At 45.1% G+C, this 21,434-nt stretch overlaps 1 protein-coding gene across 1 annotated transcript; it reads left to right on the top strand.

Moving 5' to 3' along the window:
- The first annotated feature begins 12 nt into the window (after positions 1 to 12).
- Positions 13 to 21,259, top strand: CCDC191 (coiled-coil domain containing 191). The gene is made up of 16 exons (XM_069785781.1): positions 13 to 153; positions 1,456 to 1,597; positions 3,918 to 4,049; positions 4,590 to 4,768; positions 5,269 to 5,492; positions 6,280 to 6,436; positions 8,333 to 8,523; positions 9,291 to 9,540; positions 10,913 to 11,382; positions 11,904 to 11,998; positions 13,641 to 13,723; positions 15,115 to 15,216; positions 16,374 to 16,517; positions 17,724 to 17,876; positions 18,265 to 18,419; positions 19,918 to 21,259. Exons 1-16 carry the CDS (start codon positions 13 to 15, stop codon positions 20,048 to 20,050), a joined length of 2,751 nt encoding a protein of 916 aa, XP_069641882.1. The 3' UTR covers positions 20,051 to 21,259.
- The last annotated feature ends 175 nt before the right edge of the window (positions 21,260 to 21,434 follow it).

The following is a 21,434-nucleotide window of genomic DNA, read 5'->3' as shown; positions in this document are numbered from 1 at the left end:
AGCGGCGTTGCCATGGCGAAGCAGCTCCCGGCGCGGTACGCCCGTAAGAGGGACGGGCGGCTGGCGGGGACGCCCGGCGTGGCCACGGCCTGCCCGGGGCACCGGCCGCAGCTCTACCGCTGGCGGCGCCTCACGGCCGGGGCCAGGCCGAAGGTAACGGGGCCTGACGGGCGGCGGGGCGGGACGGGACGGAACGGAGAGCGCTAGGGGGCGCCCTGCAGCGCGCTGTCCAATCAGGGCGCGGCCTCGCGGGTGAGGGGCCGCGCGCCGCCGCCACGCCCCTCGCCACAGGCTCAAATGGCGGCGGGGAGGGCCGGGGGTGGTGTGCGGGTTGTGTCACGGTCGGGACGGCCCCGCGGGATCCCGGCCGTTTTTATGAGTGGGGTCGGGAAAGAGGTTTCCCAGGGCTGTGCGAGGGCGGCGGCAGAGGCGGCCGTTTGACTCGCCAGCCGTTGGGAAGTCCGCGCTGCACGCTCGAGTGAATGGCGCTGAGGTCGGCAGCGTTAAACTCCGGCACAAAAAGAGACAGGTGGTCGCAACGTTGTCGTTATTTTTTTTTTTTTTTTTAAATATCTTATTTCCAGCCAAGGTTTGACTCTGATAACTTGGAACGCTGGATCAAGGTGAAGTAACTTGCCCAGTAACTCAAGAGTAAGGTACCTTGTTGCTGTGCGTAAAACTCACGGGTCACGCACAAAACTTGCTGTTGAGCAGTACTGCGGGTTGTATGTATGGGCAAGTATTACAAGAGATTTACACCAAAGCACCATCTGCCTCTACAAACACCTGAGATCAAGGAAAATGAATTCTGGGGTGAACTTCCCTTTGTTTTGCTTCCTTGGGCACCCCCGTGCTCCCACCCTTGGCCTGCTTCTTATGGCAGGTAGGAGGGTGGACCTGCCTCCTCATGCAGCCTCCTAGGCCTCTGGCAGCAGCTTGTTCTGGTTGCCCCAGCACAAAGGGAAGAAGTCCTGCAGAAATGCGGGCTGTCGGGGGTACGGGTGTTACGTGAAAACACAGTGACACGACAGGACCATTTACACCTCAGAGAGATGAATACGGGATGGAAAGTCACTCAGACTATTTACACAGCGGACAGCCTGGTTATGACAAAATGCTGATAACAGATTTCATAGTTGGTGGTTGCTGGGGACTAGCCCAGCAAGTCTCCGGCTGGGTGTTTGCATTCTCCCTACACGTTCTCCAGTCACTATGATTGGCATTAATTGCCAAATGAATGCTTATTACTTAATGATTGCTAAGTCCAATTTCTCTAGTCAATCGAACAGTCGGAGAAACATGTTTCAAAATAAATCTATTTCTTAAAACAGCCATGCTGTCTTGTGTTACATTCCCACTGATGTTTGCTCTCTCTGGAGGAGAACCTGGATAGAGGAAGTTTGAAAATTAATATCCAGCAATCCTTAAAAATGTTTTCCTTTCTTCAATTTAAAGAAAGCGGACCAAGCCTCTGAGTATGCTGTCTCTGAAGCTTTTTCCCTTCAAAAGTCAAGGTATCCACTGGGGCCTTGTGGTCCTGTGACAAGTTTGGAAACTGTGGAACAGCTGCAAGATCATGATGAGGCCCGTGAGGAAGGTGAGCTGAAATACTGCTTGCCACAAGCTGCCTAAAATGAACTCTTCTTGATCCAGCATTGTGGTTCTGGTCTGAACAGGCTCTTGCGAAGCTTGAGACCGTAAGAAACAGTTCATCGTAAGATGTCTTTCATCTAATGGAGAAAGGCATAAAAATAATCAGCTGCTGGAGTTCAAGATAGATCCTAATTAGCATACCTAAGAGAAGGATAAACTCTGTCTCCTGGAGACTTTAGGTCAATACGAACATGAATACTGCCCTTGAAGACACACTGTATGGTCAAATACAAGTTAGTGGGCTACAGGAAACTGGATGAAATTACCTGACGTATTTTTGATAGCGGGCCAGATGTGAAAATGGAGTTGCTCTATGTAACTTTCACATCTATGAATAATTGTGTGGTTTTGCTTTGACTCCCATGCAAAATTTTCCTCACTAATTAGCTAACTAAATATTCCCTTTGTAATGCCTGCAGCCACAAGTGCTTGCTGAAATTTGAAAATAAAACTGCGGTAGATTTAAAAAAAGAGAGGGAAATTATCTCCCATCAGTGCTAGAAGTACATCTGCAGTGTAAAAAGCTGATAAGAGACAGGATTTTAAAAACTGAGTTAACCGTTCTTTTAAGACTCAGAAGTGAGCCTTACAGAATAGAATGAAGACATGCTTCAAGACCATCCACTTCAATACAGGAAGTCAGCTTTTTCACTTGTAATCATCAAGGGTTCAACTGATAGCACAGAATACACCTATCTGCTTACAGTGCGCTGTCTGAATGCATTATACAGCACACTGGCTCAGAAGAAGCTGTCTTTGCAATTGGTGGAAAAGTTGCTTGCTTTCCTCATGGTTCTTTATTATTTTTGTTTGCCCTTCCCTGCTAGGGTTTTCCTTTTTATAGCTACCAATCTCTCAGGATTGTTCCTAGCTCAACTAAAAGCCTTTTATCTGGAATCCATTATTAGAATACTTAATGGTATTAACTACACATAGTCCACTTTGCAAAGAAAGGTATCGATAATGGAAGTGCCAGAACTCTTTTATTCCAGTTACGAGGAGCTCAGGTTTCCCACTCAAAAAAGTAACTCTTCCCCAAGTGATAAGCTCTTTTTCTCTCTTCTTTCTGCTATCGGATATATTTCCTTGTTCCTGAGCTGGCCTGAGAGATTATGAAAGAGAACAAAAGTAATTTGAAGGACAATAAACATTAGATTTGTGTTTTCTTCAAAAAAACCACCCCTTTTTAAGGAAGTTTTTAAAAGGCTTTATTGCCTTAGAAATACCAGGACTCAATGGGAGCATCGACAGTTTGTGTTAGAACAAGAGATTTGGAGCAGCTGCTTCCTCCTGTCTATCGGCTGTGTGCCTTTACAGGGGATGACTTGCACTACAGTGGCTGCTGAGATCCCTGCTCTTTGCCCATCCTCACTGCACGGATGGCTCAGCTTCTCGTCGGGCTGCTCCTGATGCCTTGCAGTTTACAGCCCTGCATTCTGCTTCAGGAACAGCTTGGCCATCCATGCAGTAAGGCCAGGTGGTTTGTTGAGGCAGCAGCCATGTTAGCTGTCCTTGTTTTTTAGTAGGAACTCTGAAACAAAGGAATTTTTCCACAGAAGAGTGGAGATGCAAATAAAAGTTCACAGAAGGACTTTATATCCAGTTGTTCACTAGGCATTTGAGCTCACTGAGGAGTACCAAATCCATCACGGGTGCATTCCTGTCGTTCCAGTCTTAATTCTGAGTACAGGTAGTCCCTGGTGAAGCTTGCCACCTGACAGATTTGTAATCTAGACTCACCAGTTGTTCCTGGAGCTGTGGTTCTTGCAAAGGTTAACCTGTACACATGAAGCAAACTTTTGTCCAAACAGTAGTTCTTTTTGTATTTAACATATGACATCCTTGGCTGTACACGTGGAAAATACCTAAGGGTCTGCAAGTGCAATGGTGAAACATATGAAAGCTATTGGAGTTATGAATTACCTCATGTGAATTCCATCTCCTTGATAAATGCTATAATAATCACACAAGTGATCTAAATGTCCACAGAATCTTGTAGGAAAAATGAGGTGGAGAAGAACTTATTTGTGACCTATGTGACAGGGAAAAAGTTTGCCACCTTCTCTTCCTGTTCTTTTATAGATCAAGAAGATGAGAACAGAACTATTATCCTTATTCCATTTTCTGTTGCAGATCAGCTTACAGTCATTTTAGACAGCCTTCCCAGCATGTGATATAACTATCCCAGAGACAGTCTTGCTAGTTTACACTTACCCATATATTTTTTAAGCAAGTGAAGTCATCAGTCTCTTTCCTCATGATAGCCCAAGAGCTGCTCAGTAACTGGATGAAGTCCAAACTGCAGCGGGAGCTGATGAGCGATGGCGAAGATGAGGTTGACACTGTCCTCGTGGAAAAGCCTTCTGCAGTCCCTCTGAAGTATGAGCGGTTTGATGGTGAGAGCACAACAAAGCAGCTCCTGGCTTCCTTTCTGAAGATGTGCTGGGGAAGGGAGCCAGGCCTCATGGTTTGTCAGACTGAGAGGTAGAAGTTGCTTTGAGGCCAGGGTAGTGGGCTCAGTAGAAACAAGATTAGAGGTGATGATTTTTCTCCCCCAGCTCTTACAGCAGCTTGCTGTAGGGCTGCACAAATGCACCTCATAAACATTCAATGTCTCCTTGTATAAAAGAGAAATTTTATTTCTTTTGTGTATGGGTATTTGTGATGCCTGTCAAATTTATACAGCTGTTCGAGATGCTCAGAGGCAAGGCAGTAAAAAATGGACGAAATGTTGTTACTGCTCTAGTGTGTTCAATGTGAGACTGATTAAGACTCTTTGGGGATAAATAGAGTGCAGTCAGTGTGTCCACTTTCATCAGAAATGCATTCACAGTCTGGGAAAGTGATCCTTTTAATTACGTTAGGCTTTGTGATCTGAGACAGAGGGGCTTATTCATTTCAGACTAGCCTGAGATAATCTAAATTCCTCATTTCAGACTTGTGCAGCTATCTGGAACATGAACTGGAAAGTTCTTCTGTCCAAGAATACCTACAGCATCTTTTGCAGAGTGAAGTCGTGAACTGTGGGATAGCGGAAGACCTTAGACTTGAAGACATCAAGGAAAAACAAAAACTTGTAGATCCACGAATAATCATGGAGCTCAGACACAAGCAGGTGAGCAGGCAAGGCAGCACAGTTAAAAGGAATAAGATGGAGGATTATAGGATTAGAGTGAATGCTCAGTGATACTTCCCCAGTATTCTCTCACAACCTGCAATAATCTCTGACTTGCAGGCAAATACCCAAGGATACTCTTCCACAGTTTATCTGAAACGTTACTGCATTGCCGCATGCACATTAGCCATTCACAGTAGCTTGCACAGTCAACTTTCACTACATCTGTTCAAGTTTTCCCCCCCTTTCCAAAGACTGACAGGAAAAGCCACCATGGCAGTCAGGTCTGAGTTTGCTCCCATCAAGTAACATCTCACTCTCTTGAATGGAGTTTTTTTGCTGGTCTGAGAGCAGAATGAGTGCAGTCAGTGCCAGCCACAGATAGGGTTGCTTGCTTCATGTGCAACGTGGATTGTGACTCACCCTGTCAGTGTACAATGAACCTCAAATTCTTCAGCCTTTGGCATCTGCTTTGATTTTTGCTGATTCCTCCTTCCCAGGTGAAAGAAAACCGATTGAGGCGTCAGAAGGCATTAGAGCTTCAGAGACAAGAAAAGTCCCTGAAGAAATCAGTTCTGTCTGAGGCCAAGCTCCAAGCACAGGAGGAGGACAGAAGGAAGGCCCTGAAGGCCAAGAAGGAGGAGGAGGAAATCCAAAGGGAAATGGTGAAGCTGCGAAAGGAAATGGCTGAGAAGAGGCATACCATGGCAAAAGCATGGAGAATGTAAGAGGGAGAGGGGGGCATGGAAAGAACTGTATGAACACTTCTCTTATCAGCTCCCTTTGCTAAATGTAAGAGGAGAGGTGGTCCCAAAGGAAACATCTGCTATTCCTCTGTCTCCAGGCTCTCCCAAAACCTTTTATTCCTTTGTTACCAATGTCAATGGCAGAGTTTATCATTAGTGGGAAGTTGGGCTAAAGATACTGTTAGCCTCCCCTCAGCCATTACCAGTAAGTAGACTGAATCACAAAGTAGGAGGGTGTTCGCACTATCGTGCATTCTCTCCATCAACCCTGCGGCCACATCCAGCCTTGTTAGCATCTAACACAGCATGAAAGCCAGTACACACACAAAAAAAAGAATAGTCTGTGTTGAAAGTCTAGCACTTAAAATACTTCCTCTGCTCATAATAAAGTGCATTCTTGGCCGGGAATTCTGCAGAGACATAATTTTTGCTTCTGCTGAGCTTGGATTCTCACAGAGATGTGACTTGTAGGGATGCCATTTATTTACTTAGGCAGCCCTGAGATCCTAAATCTTCTCATGCAAGTGCTTTACTGAAATCTTACTATTTTCTTCTGCCTGCTATATTTTGGAAATGCTCCAGACTGTTTAATCTCTGGGACCCCAAACCATGACAGAGGCTGTTTTCTAAGAAGGCCAAGGTAAATAATCAGCAACTTTCTAAGCTGTAGAGGTGAATCTCTTAGGATTGGCCAAAAAGAGAGTGAAATCTGTGCTATAGTACTTTCCTCATTGTATTAGATCTGTAGGTTTGTTCACTTTCCAGGGAGGGGAAGAGACAAGAAGAAAGTCAGAAGCTGTCAATGCAGGAGGTATCTATTACTGCATCACCGCCCCTGGTCCTGAAGGAAGAACAGCAAGGAGAAGAGAAACAGAGAAGGGCTCAGGAGCTGCTGCGCAGGATTCACACCAATAAGCAGAGAGTGAGCATCACACTTCTTTATCTGAGACTCTCAGCTACCTGCCCTCAGCTACTTTTGCAAAACAGAAGTAAAAAGCGCTAGTTATCAGAATTTTTTACTTCTTCCAAGCCCTGCTCCTGATACCAGGAAAGTAGAAAAGCAGGGCAAAAAGTATCTTGTAAGACTAGGAGCAAGAAATCCTGAGCTTCCATCCCCAGTATGTCTGTGCCCCAAGTGTACTTAGTGGGAGGTTTCACTTAGAGTTGTGGAAAAGATGTGGCTCCCAGGACAGTTGCGAACATAAAATCTTCTGCAATTGAGAAACAGGCAGATGAACAGAGGTGGCAGTGGAGCAGGATTTGTTTTCCCTTGAGGAAGGAAGTAAAAGGGGAGAAGTGGCACAAAAGGGCTTGAGAAGCCCTTATTGTGTGTATGGGAAGATATTTTAAAGATTACCTTGCAGACCCTGGTGCAGGAGCAGGGAGAGGGAAGAGGAGAGAAGTGCTGAGGCCTGGGATGAATTTTTAGCTGGGTCTCCAAGAGTTGAAGTATGCCAGCACATCCACGGTAACAGGTTCCTCAAGGATCGACTCCCACTGGGTGCAGTAGGATATTCTGTGATACTGCAACAGCTCTTTTGAGGCAAACGTAAAGACTTTAATAATTCCTAGCAGGAACCTATTTCTTTTACCTTCATTATTGTGATACCATGGCCAGCTCTGGGTTAAACATGTAGTTGTATCAAATACGTGCAATTAAAGAGTGATCTTTTTGTATTGAATAATTTTATATGGGCAGCCTCAGCAAAGGGAATAAATTTCCCTGAGTGCAGGTGTGAATGCCATCCATCATGTAATGTTTTTAATTAATAGAGCAGTCATCATCATTAATGTCTACTTATCTACCTCTAGAACTTTTTAGTAGGAAAATCCCATAGTTTTTATGGTGACTCTCCCTGTGGCTCACTTCATCTGCCTGTCTGCTGGATTTGAGCTTGGCTACTGTTTAGCAGTACACAACCTCTCTGCAGCACAGTCTAAGCTATGAAGATAAGCTTGCATGAAACCACAGAACAATCTAGGGCTGGCATAATGTGAGAAGCCACGGCTTAGCTGAGCTAAGCAATAGTGACACTTTGATTATTTTCCTAAAGCAGAAAGAAATAGCTAATGCACTGACATTTTGTCCTTTTTCTAAGTCTCCATTTGAAGATTTCAGTGAGTGAGAGGAATGCAATTAAAACAAGGCATTGTGACAAAAGGGGAACAGCTGAGTCCTGTGAGTTGACCCACTCGGCAGATCAAAATGAACAGTGTCTGCAGCGACAGGACTAGAATTATGGGGTAGATTAGATAGCAAATTGCTGTTCTGTACAACGTAAATCACTCCCAGAGGCAGTGAGTCTAATTACACAATAGGGGAAAGGTTTGGCTTCCTACTGGAACAAGGGTGAGCTTAGATCGTGTCATAAATTCACACTAGGAAGTGTCTTGATTTTTGTCTAATTTACAAAAAACACCAAACAAGTGGTCCACGGAGGTATTTGTGAACTGTTCTCCACAGAAGCATTCTTACCTGTAGCATCTTAGATGTTTTCTAGATTTTGAAACATCTTTCCTGCCTCCAGAAATTCTACATTCCTCACCCATTTTATTCCTTTACACTTGGTGAACTAAGCATGTTTCACTCAAAAGCAGAGCCCCGTGATGTTATCTTTCTAGTCCCTTTCTGCTTTTTATAGAAGACCTGCACATGCTCTGCATTTTTTTTTTTTTACCCTCAAGGTAATTGTTGAAAGTGGGGATTAGAAAAAGAATCTCAAAAAGGAAAGTCAGATAAGGGGAAGGGTGGAGAGGACCAGCATTTGTGTGACGGGCTGTGTCTTGCTCATTGGTTTTCTGAAACTCTCCCATGCAGTGCATGCAACAACATTTCTCTGCCTGGCTGAAAGTCATTCTGGAGCACAGAATTAAAATGGGAAAAGCCAGAGCCTTTGCTGACTGGAAATGCCAACTGAAGGCCCTGCGAGCCTGGAGAAACTATACTTGGGACCAGAAAGTCGAGCAGGAGATACAGCAACTGGAAGTTCATCTCCAAGATCAAAACAGGTAGTGACCCTACACTGTGGAATTCCTCCTACTGCAGCAGTACTTGGGCAGTGCAGTGATCAGGGACTGTAAAAGGGGCTTGCCAGTTAGCCAGCAGGAGGAAAACAGTAGCTTTTTGAGAAAATTGCTACATTGCCTGCAATCTGCCAGAGGCATTGTGGCACAGGTGAAAAGGAAGACAGAGATAACCAAGAGCTTTAGGACTTTCCAACAAGCCTGCGTCTCATTCTCTCTAGGTATCTCACCCTGGCTTGCTCTGGACCCCAGAGAATATGAGGTGCCATATTTATTCCTGATTAATATAGTTATTTCCTATTTCAGTAGTAGTATAGCAGAGATCATTTTGGCCAGTGTCTTTCATTGAGGAGGCTGTTGGATGAGTTCCCTATCAGCCAGAGAAAATTTTGCTCTTGCAGGTGTCTGGAAGGCTGTGTGGTGAGGCACTTGCTGCTTCCCCCTATGCAGCTGGCAAGGAAACAGGGTACCTCTTTTGCACCTATCCTACAGCCCAAGGATGACACAGGAAATTGCAAAATGTGAACTAGGGAAACTTACTTCAAAATAATGGGCATCCTTTCTGCCCTCCCACTCCTCCTTGGAGAAACTCTGGACAGCTTTGGAGGGCCTTCAGAGTTAAGTGACAGAAAGACTCAGGAAGTTATGGGGCCTCGTGCCATGGCCTGGACTGCTGTACTTGATGCAACTGTTTTAGGCAGGCCTGGGCAGAAGCCTTACTCCTATCATAACACAAGTGCTTTCTCATTCAGGAAAAACCAACTGTCTGTGGAGCATAACCAGCGACGGCTTTTGCGCTGCTGCTTTCTGGCATGGCAGCGCTGGAGCCAAGCAGAGACAGAAAAGCGAGAGCTGCAGATCAAGAGGGAGGAGATGAAGAGAAAGATGGCACAGCTGCTGGAGGCAGTGTCACTGGGGAAGAGTGGTCTGGACAGGCCACTGGATGTTAACAAGCCTGGGACAGCAGCTGTAAACCATCATCAAGATTTGCAGCAAGACCAGGTAAATCCTTCCCTTCTAGTCTCTTGATCCCATGTAATCTATTGGCATCTCAGTACTCCTACAAAGCACTTCATATGTACAATCTGAAATAAAAGAGTACATTGTCCCAGAGTAAGGCTCCTTTCACAGGGTGACCCCCAAATACCTGCCTGCAGCTGTTCAGGAGAGAAGTCTTTAAAAATAAGAGGCAAACATAAAGGACAATGGATGAGTTTTAAAAATAATCTCTAATGGTGCCAGAGAACAACCCTTCATGTATTGTGAGTTGCAATGAGTGTCCCACCCCCAGATCACTTTTGCTGAGAGATTAGTTACATCTTTGATGCCTGCTCAGACTTAAAAAGAATAACACTTGACTGCATGACAAGGGATTTTGTCATGCCAGTGCAGCTTTCTGGCTTTTAAGCATGGAGGGAAAAAGTTGTCACTGGCTGTTTCAGGATAATGCGCATCACAAGGAGGTAGGAGAGGAGAATCAGAGGTTGCTTCCTTAAATTGTCATTTGTCAGGTCAGAGCCTGCCCTTCCTTTCTGTCTATAAAACCTGTACCACAGCAGTATCCTGATCCTAGCACGAGAGCTCACACACACATATTACAGGTCAAGCTTTTCATTTGCTTAAATGTCAGCAAAAATTGATTTTCCCACATTGCTTATATCACCCTAGTAGGCCCATATTTTTCTTCTGATGCACTGGTAAAATTTGTGCTGGAAGGATGGGACTGAATTTGGGGTTTGACCTAGGAATCAGAAAGCAGACCTTACATCTAATGCCTCTTCAGAGAAAGACTGTGTGTCAGAAAAGGCACAGCCTCATTCCCCACTGTGCACCAGTTTCATGGTAATATTTATCAAAGCTGGAGAAGCACAAGGAAGCAGCACCTTGTAGACTCCTCTTCCATCTGAAAAGGAACTGTCCAGTAGATCAGCTGTGTAGATCACTTCAACAACTGTTTTTTCCTTTACTCTCAATCTGAGTGCCGAGTGGGGACAACACAGTCCAAAAGGGAGTGTGCTTATCCCTGAGAGATGAGCTAACCCCTGAGAAATGAGCTGTCCTGAGCTGTGCTCCCTAACAAAATAGTCAGGATATATTCCTGCCAGAGCTCTTGCCTGATCAGGATTTCTTCCTCCCAGTGAAGTGGCACACAGCTCCTGAACAGTTCTTTCCCACAGCCTCCTATTTTGTGCATAACAGGGCCCCTCTGCCCTGGCTAGGAACTGGATAAAGATTGCATAACTGAGATTGCCCTATATCTCAGACATCTCACTAGATTTGCATTAAAGAAACACTTACTATGTAGAAAGGGCAGAAGAGTGCTTGGTTTTAATCAATGCCAAATTTTTCTTTCTTTTTTTTTTTTTTTCCCTAGCCAACCAAAACTTGCCTTATACAGAAAGAACCTGACCAGACCAGAGACCACTCCTGTTGGGATGCTGCTCACACATCTCATTCCTACAGAAAACTCAAATTTGCCTGGGAGATTACTGTAAAACATGCAGCCCTGAGTGCCCAGGATGAGGTTATGTACAGGAATCAAATAGTCTCTCTCCCCCAGCAGTTTCAGGCACCTGGTCCAAAGACAGCTCCTGCTTATGGTAGCCATTTTGAGCACCGTCATGCCTTCCAGCAACGTCTGATTGAGGAGCAGAGGCAGCAGCTTCAGAAACAGCGAGAGCTGATCCTTGAACTGCAGGAAAATCAGAGGCTGAGCAGAGCTAAAGAAGAGTCAGCACAAGCCACGGCTGTAACCCAGCCTCGTGACAACTCTGCTTCACAAACCAGGGAGGAAAAACTGAAGAGGGAAAAACAATCCAGATGCAAGAATACAACCCATTTGAGGTATATGCCCTCCATAAAGCAGGCTCAATTAGTCAGTATGTGTAATTCCTACTCAAGTTGAGCCAGAATTTGCCAGGCACACTTCAGTAATGCTAGTGCTATCTGCTCTTCCTCTCACCTGTGATTTAGCCTCAAGGGTGGTATCAGGCTGGCTACAATTCTCTGTCCTTCTCCCTTTTTGCAGTGGCTCAACACCATGTGATCCATACAGGATCCACTTAGAAACAGCAACACCAGAGTGTCACATGTAGTAGCAGCAGGGATTTATTTAGTTAGAAAAAAAGAGAGCATCATCCTCAGTATTTCAGAACATGCAGCAGCCCTGGGTACTCAGCTCCTTTGCAAGGATGCATCATTAATCCCATTTCAAGCGGAAGAAAGGTGTATCAGGGATTCAGAATGAAAATGCAGCACAATGTAGAATAGAAACTACAAGGCCTGTTTCTCAACCATAGGTGGTAGGTGTGAGATGTCATCTGACCACATTCATTGATGAATTCCTTTACTCTTTCCTTTCATAGTCCACCTGTTTCTCATGGGCCAGAAAACAAAAGGGCAGCGATGCAAGGCAGGAGGCCCTCCAGCCAGCTGACCTCAGCTCATCCCATACTGAAAGGTACTGTTCTAGATAGCAAAAACTATTCCAGACCACTTTTCTCAACAGCTTGTCTGGAAACTTCTCTCTTTCTTCACCTCAGCCTTGCTGGTTGATGACAGCATGCAAGTAAAACTCAGCTCTCTTTCCCAGCCTGACCAGTGCTGTGAAAGGGTGAGCTGTTTCCGTGCCCAGGTCAGGCATCTGTAAAACCTGGGCCACTGCAAGCCCCTCAGGTCCATGCTTAGTACACTGTAGTAGCAGTTACTCCTAACACTTGTGATTGTTTCTGGTGTGACAAGACTCAGAGAGAGAAGCTCTACAGGGTTTTCTGCTGTTGGTCTTATTCCCTTCATTGCACATCCAAGTAACACTTAAACTGACCAGTCATTTTCACCTACCTTTGACAGAAGTATTGAGGTTTCAAAGAGAATTAAGTGCCTACCCACGGTTTTGTGAGACAACAGTAGCTAGGCTGGGAAAGGAGCTCTGGAGCCCGGCCCTCTGTGAGATATCTCCCCTTCTCTGGGGAACTGCACATACACTGGAACAGTGTATGGAACAGCACATACACGTTGAACATGCAGCACAGCCTTTTCATGCAGTAAATTAAGATCAGGTTCTGTTGTATCCCCATGTCATGTTCTTCCATATCGACTGGGCGGTCATCACAGTCTGCATGAAAGGTTGTCTGGAATATGATCATTGTGATGTTTACCAGTTTGGGGATCACCAGAGCTTTTTGGCCATGATAGTTGGGCATTAATAGTTGCCTTTCATTAACTGACAGTGTTCAGCTCTAATGCTACCTAGTCCAAGCTATCACTCACTCTGATTTTCCTGAACTCTGTACACCTTAGAGAGAGTAAGCATATTTTCAGAGCACTCAAGTGCTTTTTGTTTGAAGATCCCCCAAAAATTCAGTGAATAAGTTATCACTGGATGATTTTCCCATGGCAGAGAATCCTGGGACAGCTGAGAGGAGAAAAGAATCTAAGGAAACCTATTGTGTTCAAAACACTTAAATACCCCTCCAGTTATCGATTGCTTAAACCTGTGCTTCATTTGTGACTCCAGAAGAAGCAAGCACAGGTTCTCGACTCCACTGCATGTTCTGTGTGGTCACGTCAGTGCCGTAACACCTTTGCTGATAGCCAACAAGATCACGCATTGCAATTTGTCTCCCAAAAGAAGCATTAAGCAGTAGTTTCTCATTAGTCGAACCAAGTACCTGTGTGCCACTGTGGCAGGGATGCTTTCTATCATGAAGTCACTTTTTAAATAAGCAGTTGGAGCTTATTGGAGACCTCATAGCAGTTGCTGCTGAATCAGGTGCCCTGAGCCTCAGCACTCAATCAGAGAAGACAGGGATAAAACCTCTGAATACAGCTCCTTTCATAACTGAGCCTCATGGCTGTGACTGTGAGCCAAGGAGGGTGGAGTGAACCTAACTGGGGTGGTCCTGAGTAATCTCATAAATATTTATGAGTTCTTTGTTCATGATACTGCCAGCCATAAGAGGCAGCAGAAAAAGCAAGTCCCTTTGTGCTGGCATTGCCAGGTCAATGGGGCCTGGCAGTAGAGTGGTCATCCTTGTTCACCAAACTTTTGCCATTATCCTATAGTGCATTTCCACTAAGCCTTACATCCTCTGTTTCTGTAGCTATGGAGGAGAGAGCAACTCAGCGTGCAGAACGGAGAAGGAAACTAGAAGAAGCCAAACAAAGAAGACAAGAGGAAAAATTGGTAAGGCAAGTGGAAAATGAAATAAAGTCTCTTTCACACCATTCCAGTTACAAGAAATGCTGTTTTAACCCCAGAGTCAGGGACCAAGAAAAGGCCCTCTATCCAAAACAGGAGTTTCATAGTTGTGAGAAAGCAGATGTCCAGCACACATAAAAAGAAGTAGTTATTGCTGCATTTGCATATGGTGACAGCACTAGCTCTGCCATATCACAGCCAGACACTTCATGTTGATGCAGTTGCAATTCCAGAAGCAGCCTCCCTTACCACCCCTCCAACACTTCTTTCACACCTACCCCATGACAGTAACTTGTCCTTGCCAAGGATGGGAAGGGTGGAAGTGCGTGCAGAGATCCACTTGATTGGACCTGACAGTGCTGGGGTTCCCCTCCCCTGCCTTTTCTGTCTGGTCACATGCAGCTTGAGGATGTGCAGTCTCACCTAGTAAAAATCCTGCATCTTTCTAGCAAATCTCTGCTGAAGAGAGAAGATACTGACAATGTTTGTGTAGTTAATACACAAGTTCTGTGGTACACATCCAACAGAGGAGCCTTCTTAGCTTCAGGGCATTAAGCCCAAAACACTGATAGTAAGTTGCATTAGGGTTAGAAAGCTCAGAACTGGGGTCCTAAAACAACCAGGGTTTCTTCCTTCTCCAAGCAAGAGAGATGCACTTGTGTACACAGGAGGCTGAAATGAGCCTTAGAGAACATTTTAACAATAGAATAGACAGACAAGCATCAGGTGAGGTGTCCTCAGCTGCAGTTGCCACGATCATAGAGTTCAGGAAGCACAGTCATAGTAATCATGCATTATGGTTGGTGTAGGTTTTAGGCCTTTGATGCATACATCAAGAACAAAAGCTTGGTGAAATGAAAGCAGAGTGGGGTTTGCAATGGGAGTAGATAAACATTCAGAGAAGGATATTGTGGCAAGTATGACCAGTACTGAAGTAAAGCAACTTCTTTGATCCTCAGTGTTTGGGGAAAGAAATGTTTGGGTACCTGTAAAGCTGCTTTGCATGTAGAAGTAAAACTTCAGAGCAGTCCCCAGGGATTCAGAACTGACTTCAGTGATCAGGTTATGAATAAATAACTTGGTGTGTGGTTTAAATTTTTTAGGGGAAGAGTGGGCAAATACTATAACTTAGGGCAAAGAAAGATAGATAGATAGATAGATAGGTAGTAGAAAGAACAGTCCCTCCTTCCTCTCCCTTCCACAGTTCATTGTCTGGCACAGATCATGTCTAGTATGTGACAAGTCTGCTTCCTTCTGAAGTTTCAGGTGTTGGTCAATACTAGAGGAATACAGGGAAAGCTTAGAGGTCTGTGTTCTCTGAAGAGGTCACATGCACCAAATTACGTTTTACCTTCCTCCACTTTCTCCATTTCAAGGCCCAGCTGAAGGCTGAAGAGGAAGAACGACAGAGGAAGGAGGCTGAGGAAAAGGAAGCTCAGCAGGAAAAACGACGGGAGGAGAGAAGGCAGCAGAAGCTGGTGACCAAACACCTCACCTGTTTCCCACCTTTAGCAGGGAGAAGAAGAAGAGCCATTACCCACTAGCACTCAGTCAGCAGCCAGAGTAATGTGAAATGGAGGTCTCCATTAGTAGAGCAGAGATCCAGAGCACAGCACCCGCTATATAGCCTCACCACCTTCCCCCTTTTTGGCAACATTAGGGGAAGGGCTGTGGACTGAACGCACTATGAATTATATACTGTCTCTGTCTCATCAGCAGGACTAGAGGTCCCAGTTGGTGGACGTTCACTGCTGAGGTATAGCTACATAAGCCCTCACAGTGGCAGCATATTCAGCCTACTTTCAGACTGCTCCTTCCACTTGTATCCCCCTCCAGCATACACAATGATACCAGTCACAAACTCACAATTTAAAAGTAAACAAGCCTGACAGATATATGAAGGGCAACTTTCCACCTGAAGAACAGAAGCATCCTCTCCTTGGAGCTAGCCTAGGAATAGCCCCACTTCATTATTGTTACTTGGAAATGAGCTGTCCTAATAACCCAAATAGCACATTTGAAATCCTACAGGAATTTGACCTACAACTACTGTTCTACTTGGATTGAGTGTTTTAGGATGTTTGACCTTCATCCCTGAGTCTCAGACAAAAGTAATATTGTACAGTTATATAACACCCACATCCCTCCCCTACTATTTAGGCTAGATGAAGTGGTAGGTCTCATGCATAAACTCAATCATTTCTGGACATGTTTTCAATCTAGTTTTATAAACATAGAAAGCTGCCCTCCTCAAGCTCACCAAAGCACCCCTCCCCACATTGATGAAGGTCCATCAAAAGGAGGTTCCTGCTAGGTCAGCACTGCTGGTAGCCACAGATTATATGTTTGCTACAGTAACACCAATCTGCTGTGCTCAGAGAAGGCCATGTGCTGATACATGGCCCAAGGAAATGTCCAGAAATACCATCATCTTCCATGAGAATTTTCAAGACAGTTTGCTTTCTACCACAGGTTCTAGTACATGGGGTCCTATCTGGTCTGCACTGCTAAAGATCATGCAGATCCCTATTTCCTGTCAGGTCAGGACCTCCAGCTCCAATATGACAATTTATTGTCATTGCTCTACGTTCTCTTCATCTGGAGTGAATTAAAACTAGTTCTCTTTGTATTGTAGAAAGAGCTGGAGAAGCAGAGGAGGCTGGAGAAAGAGCAGCAGCTCCAGAAAAAGGCCAGAGATCACTATGAGAAGGTCCTGCTGAGAAAGCTGGGAATGGTGCCATGGAAAAGGCTGAGGGAGCAAGCCAAGGAAAACCTGGTGGTAGGTGCTGAGGATAAAAGAAAGGACTGATGCCATGGGAGGAAGGGAAAAAGAATGGATGCAGCACTTAGCAGAAACCTTAATAGGCTCTTAAGCCAGGTAGAGATGGAAAAAGCAAAAATTCTCCCTGCACGCCCTGTCCTATATTAGTTCTTTAAATCAGCCCATCTGACAATAATCATGAAAGGTCATCAAAAACCCACAAGGGTGGCATCCTCATTTATAGCTGATTAAACAGGAACCAAAAGGACAGAGAAAGGAATGAATTTCAGTCTAATGAGAAACCATCTTTTGTTAGTCTACGCTTGTCTGCAGTACTAACTGCCACATGATTTGATGCCAGTAACACAGTGGGAATTAATTTAGTACGATACAGCCAAAAAAATAAATTGAAGTTATGTGACACAAGCCTGTCAGTTCTCTTGCTCCACAGCAAAGCTAATCAGTAAGACACTGCCAAGCCACTGTAGTTATAGCAGTTAACCCCAGCCCATCACTAGGGCTTTCCCTCTCTCTGGAGTTGCTGGTGCAGTGTTGGCTACTGCTACAGGTAGGATACCACAGGTGATAATCCAGCGATCTGTTCTAGCCTGGCTGTATCTTCAGTGTGGAATAGCAAGAGGTAGCTTCTGAGAGCTTGGCACATAAATATCACTAGTGAAATATTTCTGTACATGACTGAATTGGCATGCCTTATCAGGGTGGACTAATAACACTCAACCGTATCCTGAAGATTTATCCAGAGCCCAGGCTAAGTTGGTAAGCTTCCCTTTAAGACACTGGAACTACAGCTACTTACAGTACTCAACCAAATGCACATAGGCCTCCCGCTGGGAAGAAGTAGAGGGATAGCATCTGCTCCGTAAGTCCACCCTGCTGGTCAGTGTTATGGATGGGGTTGGACTAAACTGTTACAGGCCATGCCTCTGCTCCAGTCACAACAGGTTAAACCGAGCATCTAATTCAAAAGGGTATTCTCTAGAAGTGATGGCAGCAGTGGCCTGATAGAGAGACTGGTCTTGTTCCTTGTGCTGACCCCTCTTTGTGGGAAACTATCCTGTAAGTTATTCCAGCTGTCAGACATCTGCATTTTGGGGGCCCCAAAAAGCTGAGGTGATATTCTAGTGTACCCAGTTTTCTGTAGCTTTATGTTTATGTAGTCACTAGTCCAATTAACAAGCTGCTGTCTCTGCTGTCTTCACTCAGGTGGCACAAAGGCACCACTGCTTGGGCCTGCAGAGGAAATGTCTGATGACTTGGCTCCAGGACACCCAGGAAAGCCTCATGGAGAAGGTGTCTCAGGCTGAGGACTTCTATTCCCATATGTTACTGAGACGGGGCTTCAAGAACTGGCTAAAGGTTTGCCTGCACCACTGCACCATAGTGGAGAAATGATACCAAGCAAGCTAGCTGCTGCTTCGCTTTCCCCTCGCCAAGTGCCACTTCACACACCTGCAGCCCAATCTTTGCTGAGTTACACTGTCCCCATTCCAGCAACACCATTCCCTTCTTCAGAGACCTTCTTTCAGCTCTCCACTCTCCATCATTCTCTTCCACCCAGGACACTCTCCTGCATACTGCTCCTCCACCTTTGCACTGTCTCATCCTGCTCCCGCTGATTTTCCTCCACTCCTGTCCCCGTTACCTTTCACTGCCACAGTCTCAGCACTGCTCTGTTTCTGCTTCTTGGGCTGGGGGTTGGGAGAAAGAAGCCATTCTCACCTCTTTCTCTGTCCTCCTTCCCTAGTACAAGGATTATCTCTCCACTCTGGAGGAGAAAGCGAGTACCCTCCATGCAGCCTGCCTCATGAGGAAGTACTTCTGGGCATGGTTTGATGTGATCATGGAGGAAAAAAGTACTTTATGGGAGAAGCTGAAGATTGCTACTGAACACAGTAACAAGTAAGTGCACTCCCTTGCCAGCAGTTCTTTTTACTTGGGTTTAATATACCCTATAGATTATTTTAGAGACTACTTTTGACAGGTCAATTATCTGTTCCCCAAGAACACGTGAAACAGGTTCTTTATTGCTGGTATTTTGCTTCTGTGATATGCACAGACAACATCAGCAGAGGTTTATGGTAAGAATTTTCCATGCAGCCTAGAAAAATAAATTTAGTGGTACCCTTCACAGGACTTTTAAATCTGCTGAAAGAATACAGTGAAAGCAGCTAAGTAGCTGAAACTTTCTAAGCTGATTAGCAGATCTGGCCATGCAGCTTCTGCTAAAAGCTGCCTTAGGAAAATCTTTAAGTACAATTATAGCAAGCCAAATGATTATGCTGGAATTACACTGTATGGTTTTGTTCACAGCATATGATTTAGTTCACAAATCCAAAGTTGATCAACTAGAAACCCTACTTAAGCAATCTTTCGGTTTATGCCACCGTCAGCCTGACTTGGCAGTGAAAACTACAGCAGACAGTTCTACTGATCATGACTGGAGCTAGGTGTACCCAGTTCACTCATTGTCCCATAACTGCATTAACTATGCATTTTAACAGGAAGAAAAAACTATTGTCCAAGTTCAGCAGAAAACACAAGCATGTTCACCTACCTCACCATGAAAGCATGTCAGCTGCATGCACTCATGATAGGCTGCACCTGTGCATAGCCCAAACAGGATCTGCAGCACCTTGGAGGAAGAATTAAATTAAATTAACCTCTTATGTGGTAGAGCAAACCTGTTGTGGCTTGCTGCGTCAGTAAGATCAGAACAGTGCATGATTTAACCCAACAAGCCAGCAAACTGGAGGCACCAGGGAAAATTCGGACCCAGGAAGAGACTGGATTCATCCTATGTATGACCTCATATTAGGAGCATAATCACCTGTCATTCCTCATTACCTGTTCCCCCACTGACTGGCAAAAGGCAGCTCAGACTTTGACACAGCCAACTATTCTTTACACAGGACTGGTGCTCCCTGTTGCCCATATGGGAACCCAGGGTAAGGCACCTTTGGTGGGGTGATTAAGATCAGGTCAGAATTGGAGCCCAGCTGCCTGCACTCCCAAGTGGTTGGTCTGGACCAAGCGAACCTGCAATTTTCCTGAAGAAACTGCTTTCAGAGACCCTGTTTATTCTTCAGGAAACATCTTTCATCTTTGGAGTGCTAAGCAAACACCAGCTAATGAATCCTGTCAGAGGGAGGAGCAAAATTCTTGGGGGAGAGGACTAGAGAAGGGCAATGTGTTATTTTTCCCTGGCATGATTGACATATTAATGGAGTGGTCTGCATGCAGAAGTTTACCATGTCACAGCCCTGACTAGCAGCAGAAAGGACAAATCCCACAGCTATTTTAGGGGAGTTCCCCCTCAAATGGAAGTAATCTTTTGATTTATGTTATGCACACATCTGCATGTCGTCACTTTGTTCTTTGTGTCCTCAATTTCTTTAAGGAGACTCATGCTGAATGCATTCAAGGCATGGAAGCAGTACCCATTACTGATGAAAAAGGAAAGAGAGAGAGAGGAAAGGAGAAACCAGCTACGCAGGAGAGTAGCTGAAATTCTCCCCAACTTCCAAATGTGACAGAAGAGAGTCAAAGATGACTGGAAGAGGACACAAAAAGACTGATTCTGTTCAGTGCTATCTTCCTACTGACTGAAACAAATCCAAGGGGAAGTCCTGTCCAGTGCAAAGGGTCTTACAACCAAAGGAAGCTCCCTGGGGTCACTGCTGTCGTAAACTAAGCATATATGGAAACTTAGCTGACGGTTTCACTTTGTACTTCAGGGGGTTATTCCCCACAAGGTCCTCATGTGAAGTCTCCGTAGGGATGTCTTCGCTGGTGGCAGAGAGGCTAGGTAACCAAAGCCTAGCACAGGGTGTGTTTCAGGCCAAGACCATTTCCACACACAGAGCTGCAGCACTGACGTGAATCCTCCTCCATCATAGGAAGCACAGAACTGAACTGCATCTATTTTTCCTTAAGCAGTAACCTGGTGCTTTTCTGTTGCCAGTACTCTGTAGGGTGACACAGCTTGATCGGGGAGCAAACAGACCTGACTGTCAGCTGACCCCTAACCACTACTGCGAACTTGGCCACCCAGAGAACAGTTTCTAGCTAACTGTGCCAGGGAAGTTTGGATGGGAGGAGGAGAGGGAAGAGCTATTTATGCAAATCATATTTGCTAATGATCCAGATCACAGCATCACATATGGACAATCTAAAACCTGAATTCTTTTTCAAGGGACTGCCTAGTTCACAGCACTGGCCAGCTCACAAGCACAGTGCTTTGATTTTGGTGGCAAGCAGTGATTCCAAGTTTATGAGCCACCATCTTCTCATCATTTAAACATTTTCCAAGCTGTTTAACTGTAGCATTTAAGGATGTATTGTGCAAGTCTGTCTGGGCCTTTTCACTTGATCCAGCACTTCAAAAAACCTAAAAATCCAAGAAAAAAGCAGAGTGTATTTTTACATAAGTTAAAGCTGACATGATTAAAATGAAAGTTTCTTATCACTGTTCAACCTTTACCTGCAGCGTAGTGCAGATAGGGTAATGCCATAAGGTTCAATATGTCTTGTCTTAGCAACAGCATAAGGCAGGAACCTGGAATCACTTCCCCCTCACAACAAGATAGGCAAAGTTCTCTCCAAAAGCCTTTGGCAGTACAGGGAGCACTTGGGTAACGCCAGGAAGAAGAGTTTACTGTTTTTCCATTGTATCAGATAATTTTTAAAACCTGGATATGCACTGAAAGTTTCCAATAAACCCAAACCTGAAATGAACACAACTGAGTTGTCAGTGCAAATTGCGTCAGAAGCCGGCTGAGTGGCACTAGACAGAAGTCCAGGGTCAGGGACCTAGGCCAGCACTAAGCACTGCTGATGAAGTGGTATAGGACAGGTCAGGTGCCCAAGCGCAGCAGCAGGCTCCAGAGCTTTAGCATTGGGAATTTGTCCAAGCGG

The sequence above is a fragment of the Haliaeetus albicilla genome, chromosome 6, assembly GCF_947461875.1.
Source record: "Haliaeetus albicilla chromosome 6, bHalAlb1.1, whole genome shotgun sequence".
Taxonomy (NCBI): Eukaryota; Metazoa; Chordata; class Aves; order Accipitriformes; family Accipitridae; genus Haliaeetus; species Haliaeetus albicilla.
Note: the sequence above shows the minus strand (reverse complement) of the source record. Positions and strands in the feature narration are given on the sequence as shown.